The sequence below is a fragment of the Myotis brandtii genome, unplaced genomic scaffold, assembly GCF_000412655.1.
Source record: "Myotis brandtii unplaced genomic scaffold, ASM41265v1 scaffold454, whole genome shotgun sequence".
Taxonomy (NCBI): domain Eukaryota; kingdom Metazoa; phylum Chordata; class Mammalia; order Chiroptera; family Vespertilionidae; genus Myotis; species Myotis brandtii.
The window spans coordinates 3230624-3238981 of NW_005367354.1; the positions used below are offsets into that span (position 1 = coordinate 3230624).

An 8358-nucleotide genomic window follows, 5' to 3' on the forward strand; every position below is an offset into this window, starting at 1 on the left:
TGAAATAATATATATATATTATTTCAGAGAGGAATAGAGAGATAGAAACATCAATGATGACAGAGAATCATTGACCAGCTGCCTCCTGCATGCCCCCTACTGGGGACGGAGCCTGCAACCCAGGCATATGCCCTTGACCAGAGGCTAACGCTCTATCCACTCAGCCAAACTGGTTAGGGCAAGAAAGGCCCTTTAAAAGCCCAGTCTGATCCTGGCATTTTCTGCCAAGCCCCTTTAAAAGCCCAGTCTGATCCTGGCATTTTCTGCCTCTGTGGCTTTGTCCGTTCCTTCCCAGTGCCGGCCAAGCTCCTTCCCATGTGGTACGGCTGCGTCCGTCCAGACACTGCCCCTGTCTACCTGGCCACTGCCCAAGGCTGCCCCTTCCTCCTGCCGCCCTCCCTGATTGCCTCTCCTTCAGAGGTCACCCACGCCTCCTTCACTTTCTCTCTCCGGCTTTTAGACCTGCACCTCTTGCTGCTTGGTGCTGTAGCTGTTGGGAGCTACCTGCTTTTTCTTTCTGTCTGAGACCTGAGCTGTTTCCCCTGTCGCTGTGCACCAGCTGCTTACCGACTGGTTCTGGATTATGTCACTTCCCAGTCTGACTTTTCGTTCAGCTCCCATGTGCCTGTAAATCGATCCACCTCTCACCCTGACGTGAGGCGGCTCCTGTGTATCCCAGACCACCAGTCCTTTGTCCTCGTGGGTTAAGTGGTCTTGTTGAGAACCGGTGGCTGCTGGGAGCTGTAGGTTTCCTGACGTAGCACTTGACTTTGAGAAAGCTACAGAAATGTTTCTCAAACATTTTTTTAAGCCGCAGCTCACAGTAGGAAATACATTTTACATCCCCACATATGTACCTACCTAACATTCTTCAGAGAACAGTGCTTACCAGTGCTTGCACGTGACAGCTTCTATTTACAAAACTAACCAGATATCATGACCGGTGGGGAGCTCATGACCTGTGGCTTGACAAACACTGGTCTGAAGCATGTGAGTCCTTTAATCATCTCAATATCTTTGAAAATGTCTTGAGACGGTGAGACTGGCATAGAGTCTTCACAAGCTCAGCCCAGTGCTGATCTCTCTGAGATTTTTGTTTAAATCCTTCATCCTGTCATTTCCTCTTTGGAAAGGAAATTGACCTGTTATAGGTGTTGCTGATTCGCTGCTTGAGAGCCCCGAGTGGTCATTGTCCGCAGGTGTGCGCCGCCCGCGGAAGGCCCGGGCTCTTTGGAAAGCTGTGTAGTTCCTGCGAGGCAGCATTTGGAAACCCAGCGCATCCGCTGACAGATTTCGGTTTTCTTCAGAGAAGACTAAAGTACTATTTTGAAACGCTACCCTGTTTTTCCATAGGGTGTGCTGATCTCCAAACGCTGGACACCATGCAGCCGATGGAGAGGAAGAGGCAGGGCTACATCCACGAGCTGATTCAGACTGAGGAGCGGTACGTGGACGACCTGCAGCTGGTCGTGGAGGTGAGGGGCCCGGCTGGCCGGCTCTGGGAGCGGAGGGCTGGGGTCCTGGAAGCGAGGTGTCACCTCCGATGTGTGAGTTCACAAGCAGTGACCGGAGTTCTCACCCTCTCAAATGCTTTCCCTGCCCTTTGGAGAGGGCTCAGATCTGAAGCCAACTTTTTCCCAGATTAGGTAATTCAGAGTGGAGAGAGAGAGAGCTCGCGCGCGCGCAAGAGGCACTTAGGCGCGGAAGTGGTAGAGGCCCATCTGGGAAGGACAGGGGACCGAGTAGGTGGGAGGGCACTAACTTTATTTACACTGCTGTTTTGACACCTGACTTTTTCATGAACCCTGATGTTCCCAGAGGAATTATTAAGCAGTGGGAGTGTTCCCCTCACATTTGTATCCGGTTGGAAAACCAATGAGGGCCATATTGTAAAATATCTCCCAATTGCCATCTATTCACTGTTTATGTTTGTGCCTATTGACGTCAGCAGTGGCCTCTATGCTGACAACGGCTGTTAGAGTGGTTCAAAATGATGTGTGTTTGAGTAAATACAGTGAGACTTTATAGTTTTGTTTCCATGGCTTTTAGTTAAATAAACCACCTAAGGAGACCAGGGGACCCCCTTCTCCCCCCAACACACACGCACAGGCTCAACAGGTGCATCGTATGCCTGGCCATGACCCTCCTGGTAACAGCACGGAGCAGAAGCTGCAGCCTCCTGAGCCTGCCCCGCAGCAAGGCCTGCCTTTCTCCTCCCTGTTTGCGTGGTTGTCAGTCTTGGGGGTGACGTAGTCTTCGCTGTTTATTTTGCTGAACTTCGACAAACTGCTCAGGGAACACTGACAGCAGACCTCCTCACCAGCTCTGCAGGCTGTCAGTGTAGGTGCTGTGTGCAGGCGTTCCTTTCCCCTCCGCAGCGCCCAGGACAGAGTGAGAGCCGCTCCTCCTGATGAGATGACCGGATTCAGTCCTTAGGATCCACCCTGATAGGAGCCCAAATGGCAGTCAGTAGGGAAGTCATAAAGGTTAACCATCATAAATACGTTTATTTAAAAAGACCATGATCTGATTAGCTTCAGTGTCTGAAGGTATTGTTTGATTTAGACCTCATAGGTTGTAAATTCACACTTAGCTAACTTTTTCCTTTTGTGTTTAAAACTTAGGTTTTTCAGAAACGGATGGCAGAGTCAGGCTCTCTCACCGAAGGAGAAATGTCCTTGATCTTCGTTAACTGGAAGGAGCTCATCATGTCTAACACGAAGCTGCTGAAGTGAGTGCAGAGCCTCACCCCTCGTGGCCGCGACCCTCACCCCGCCCCCAGGCCCCAGACTTGCACACGGAACTCCCCGCAGGGCTCCTTAGCGAAGGACCTTCCACTGTTCTCTGCTCTCTCAGGCTTTTCATTTTATTATTATGGTACGAAATGCCCTGTAACTGTAACATACCTCATTATTAAAGTAAAGAAATATAACAAAGAAAATACTTTGACTAGACAAAGACATTAAAGCATTAAACACACTGTATCAACATATACTTGACGCTGTATTGGGTGGAGTCAGAAGTGGCAGCTCCTGGCCCACACATAATTGGCCAGTTGGGCAGCCCCTTGGCCCGTGTGGAATTCCACTCCTTGGGGTGATTTTCCGTCCTTGTGCCCGTGCGGACAGACTCCGGGGAGGAGGATCAGCGGTCCCAGCTCTGGCTGCCTCCTTCCTCCTGGGGCCCAGCAGCTGTCCTGGGCAGAGGCTCCCTCCCCCTCCACACCTGGCCCTGTGGGCTCTTGCTCCCTTTTTCCCTAGAGCAGCGGTTCTCAACCTGTGGGTCGCGACCCCTTTGGCGGTCGAACGACCCTTTCACAGGGGTCGCCTAAGACCATCCTGCATATCAGATATTTACATTACGATTCATAACAGTAGCAACATTTACAGTTATGAAGTAGCAACGAAAATAATTTTATGGTTGGGTCACAACATGAGGAACTGTATTTAAAGGGCCAGAAGGTTGAGAACCACTGCCCTAGAGAGTGAGAACAAGTTGCAATTTGTCAAAAGAAACTTTGCTAAGAAACTAAGGTGAAACCACAGCAATTCCAAAGGCATGGAAATGAGTCAGAAGAAACACCCATGTGTACTGACCCCGTGTGCTTATTCTTCTTTACTAACATTTCACCCAGGTGGCTTGGCCAGCAGGGCTTTCTGGCCAAGCTGCCTCCTCCTCCTTCTGACTGTGCCCTCTGGGTGCCAGAGGCTTTCCCGGAACTCACTGGTTATCACTACGTTAGGTCCTCACGGGACAGTCACTCAGAAGCAGAAAGTGAGAGAGTGTGTTGGTTGCAGGGCCCTGCGGGTTCGGAAGAAGACCGGGGGCGAGAAGATGCCGGTGCAGATGATCGGGGACATCCTGGCGGCCGAGCTGTCCCACATGCAGGCCTACATCCGGTTCTGCAGCTGCCAGCTCAACGGAGCCGCTCTCTTACAGCAGAAGACCGACGAGGACACGGACTTCAAAGAATTTTTAAAGGTAACGCCATTCTGGGGACCATAACATGCCAGCCCGTTCTGAGGCGGAGGGGGAATCAGAGTCATGGGGGTGGGGGGTATCCCCATGTTTCCCAAGGAGATACAAATATAGCAAAGAACGTTCTGGTTGCTTTGTGTAGCCTTTCATGTTGAGTTTATTTTTCTTGGCACTTGACCATGATTTTGCCCATCTTAATATAGCAGAGTGTTTTTTTAAGCCTGTTTACAAAAATCAGCTACTTTATACCCCCCAAATTCAGAATGTCACTTTCTTAATTCTGTAAATTTATTTATTTTAGACCCATCTTATTCCAGAAAGAATACATAATAGCTTACTGAAGTGTATAAAATGTAACAAGATAAAATAAAACTTACAATGAGTGGATGAATAAGGGAGTGTGGTGGACAAAAGGAAATGGTGATGCCAGGAATTAGGATAATACATAAAACGCATGTCTGTGACCCTATACATATACTGGACGTGTACACAGATGTCATCAAACCTTCCAGAACGACTGGTTCCTGGTGCTGTGGCCATAACTTACAAGCAGGCAGTGCGTGAGCAGAGAGCTGCACTGCACTCCGCACCGCGCACGGTACAATGAGTCAGCGGCATCCCTGCAGTGACACAGCAGTGAGCAAAAGTGGGGCGGAGGTTATAACTCAATAGCTCTTACAATATAGTTGTTAAAGTCTTAATTTAAAAACAGTGAATAGAATTTAGCATCATATGGAAAGAAGAGTCTATCACAACCAAAAAGGTTTATCCCAGGAGGCAAGAAAATATGCTTAGAACAAGAAAGGCTTCAGAATGGGACAGCGAGGTTGCAATCCCAGCCCCACCCACTGTCCAGTGGGTGACCTGGGTAAGTCACTTAATGCCTGGTGCCTCTAGTCCCTTCACCTGTGAGCCAGGGATGACCAGATAATACTCTTAAATACGATAGCACAGAGACCAGCCCATGTAAGCCTCAATAGATGCCAGTTGTTACATTGACCTTCCTTAGGATGATCTCAGCGATGCACAGATGGTTCAGTGTAAGGCGCTGAGGACAGATAAGGGATTGCCTACAAATGAACTAGAAGAAACAGAAAGAAACCAAGTTGTAGAAACAAGCATTGATCAGATTAGGTAAATGTAAAATTGTGAGTGCATCTGAATGTTTTCATGTAATAATCAATAGTAAAATAAAAAATCGGACATTTACCTTCTAAAGCATAGTAAAAGGTTAAAATGTTTGTTCAAACAGCAATGCAGATAGGATGTCAGTGTCATCACAAGTGTAAAAGTAATAAAAATAAATAAAAATAGCTTCTAGTCTTATATTGAAGTGCATAGTATTGATCACATTGAAAAGCAAAATGTGACCATAAGCTGTGTTCTGAAATGTTACTTTTTTAAAAAGAGTCAGAAAATATAGACATAAAAACCACGAAGGGGGCAAGGCTTGGCTCTTTGGTCAGGCTCTGTCCTTCGGGGCTCGGCTGCACCCATTCAGGACTCGGTTGGGCTCTAAAAACAAAAAACAAAAAAAACCACCATGAAGATGCTTGTTTTAGCAACATTTATAAATATAACCAAAAACAAAAGGAGGGAGCAATTTCAATATCTCATAGTGGGGATTTACAGGTAAACTATAGTAAATGTATTTTTCAGTCATTAGAAATGATGGTCCCAGCATTGAAGCTGCTATATACAGGCGAGGACCAGTACTAGCAGGAGAAGCACATAAGATGTGGTCCGTGGCCTCCTGGAGTTAACAGGCTGGGGCAGAGCATGGAGACACCTCAAACATGATACCTATATGTGTGACAACCCAGTCCAGGTGTGACGTTCTGAAAGAGGTAGCCATAGGATATCATGGGGGCTCAAGAAGGACCCCTGAAATGGAAGGAAGGTGTCAAGGAAGGAGAAAGCCTGGACAAGAGAAGGCATACTCTGAGTTTTCAGAGAGGAGTATGAATTAGCCAAAGAGCAGAAGAATGAAGGGCCAGAACTAGCAAAGGTTAATGCATTCATTACCTGACACATAGTCAGGTGTTCAGTAAATGGTAGCACTTGTTACTAATAAAATAGGGACAGTGGGCAGGCGGGGGGTGGGGAGGTACAATCAAGACCTACTTAGAAGAGAGATTGGCGTCAGTGGTGACTCCTAGGCATGGAGGAAGGTGGGTGGGTGTAGAATGGTGCTAGCCGTTCTAATAGGTGTAGAGGTAGAAAGGAAGGCTTTTAGGAGGGGAGGTGAGGACTTGGTGTTGGGGTATGTTGAGGTATGGAGGGTCTTTGGGGCATCCAGGTGGAAGGAGAGGGATGTGGTGAGTGCAGAGCTTCAGAGAGGGTCTGGGTTATGGACTCGGGGACTCCGCTGCCGGGGAGGGACCTGGGGCAGCACCTACCGTTCAGAGTGGGTAGAGGAGAAGGGAGGTGACTGAGGTCAGTGGACTGGGAAGACAGCTGAGTGGTTTTGGAAGCAAAGGAAGGAGTGAGTCGATCACACAGGCTGTCAGACACCTGTGAGAAGGAACTGCGAAGCATCGCTGGGTTGGGCACACGAGGTGAGATACTGCTATGCTACTCTGAATGCATCATCATGGATCCTAGGTTTTTGAAAGGAATTAGAGATCTAAAGGGTCAGGAGTACAGCGCTGTTTCCTTGCTCTCCCCGGGCGGTGACTCCCCCACGGGCCTCTCTTGTTTTGCAGAAGCTGGCGTCTGACCCGCGATGTAAAGGCATGCCCCTCTCCAGCTTCCTGCTGAAGCCCATGCAGAGGATCACCCGCTACCCACTCCTCATCCGAAGCGTGAGTGCCCGCCGGGACAGAGGCAGGACCCTGCGAGGCCGACAGGGCGCCTCAATACGCCAGCACCCTCTCCCTGCCCATGATCTCCCTCCACTGCCTCCTGGACCGGGCACGGGGCGGGGAGTGTGTGTGCGCGTGCATGTGCACGTGTGTGCGCACCGTGAACACCCAGTACAATCTGAAGGGCTGAATCCTTGGAAGTGAGCAATGGAAGGAAGCATCACTTGGTAACCTGTCTCCCCTTCACAGGGAACCCCGCCTCTCAGAGTCCTGAGTGTGTCTGGCAGGTGAAGGCCCTCTAGGTCTCCAGGGGGGAAGCCCAGGGTCCACCAGCAGCACAACCTTGGGCTCCAGTCTTTCTGCTGAAACTTAAATTCATTTACCAACTGAGCACCTTTGTCCAATGTCCCAGGATGTCCCGTTCAGCATGTCCTAAACAGAGTACTCATTGTCCCCTCACCTCAACGTGCTGACTGAACAGTCCTAACATCCACCCATCTTTCGACATAAGCAATGTGGGCCTCTTGAGCCAATATAAGGCCTCCGGAGGAGGCAGACGTAATGAAGGATTATTCCACACCCATTAATAATTGATGTGTATTAATCACCTTGCAAAGAAAAACAGTAGTAATAATACAAGACTTGCTTTTATTGGTTCTCCCTTGACCATGGTTGCTCTGTAGCCATGATAGCTCACTGTAGGCCTATGTTTCAGAGCTCGTGTTACAGTTATGACACCAAACAGACACAGTACACGTTAATCTACACCGTCTCTGACACGAAATATTTTGGGCCCAAATATGTTTCAGAATTCAGAATTCAAACACTGTATACTATATGATCCACCAAAAGCCTGGGCAGCACCTATAGCCAAACATGTTAATATTCGTACAGTGAATATGTGGGTAATCACTGTAAGTAGAAAAAGTAAATGCATCTCTTCAGTTCAGGTGAGGTTTTTCTACCAGTGAGTGTTGAGAAAAGCCTTTAGGCTCCAGGACTTTCTCACTTTGGAATTAGGAAAGGGAGCTCGCCTGACTGGGGAGGCCAGAGGGGTCGTCTGCTGAGGGCCGCTCGTTTCTGGAGGGACACACTCAGCTCTATTCTGGCCTCTGGCCTTTGACATTTGTACTTTAGTTGGAATGAACTGAGTGTGTTTTCCTACATTCTAACCACGTAATTGTATTGTATTCTTCCTGTAGCAGGGGATTCATTGTTTTTATCAGATTTTTCAAAAGGTTCAATGACCCCAAAAATGTTATGAACTATTGCTATTCAGCAAACTCACACATTTTTCAGAGCTGCAGCCGCTTTATACTGGAGGGTCCACCCTAAAGCAGTGGTTCTCAACCTTCCTAATGCTGCGACCCTTTAATACAGTTCCTCATGTTGTGGTGACCCCCAACTTCATTGTTACAAATTGGACATAAAGCATAGTGATTAATCACAAAAACAATATGTAATTATATATGTGTTTTCCAATGGTCTTAAGTGACCCCTGTGAAAGGGTCATTCGACCCCCAAAGGGGTCACGACCCACAGGTTGAGAACCGCTGACCCTAAAGGCACGTGGCTT

General features: G+C 48.3%; 1 protein-coding gene across 2 annotated transcripts in view; it reads left to right on the forward strand.

The window, feature by feature from the left end:
- Window positions 1–8358, forward strand: part of ITSN2 (intersectin 2) — a 104927-nt gene that overhangs the window by 89707 nt on the left and 6862 nt on the right. For both annotated transcript variants that reach the window (XM_014546677.1, XM_014546678.1), the window contains 4 exons: window positions 1354–1475; window positions 2625–2731; window positions 3798–3981; window positions 6684–6782. In XM_014546677.1, coding sequence (XP_014402163.1) covers window positions 1354–1475; window positions 2625–2731; window positions 3798–3981; window positions 6684–6782 — 512 coding nt within the window. The remainder of the gene's footprint in view (window positions 1–1353; window positions 1476–2624; window positions 2732–3797; window positions 3982–6683; window positions 6783–8358) is intronic.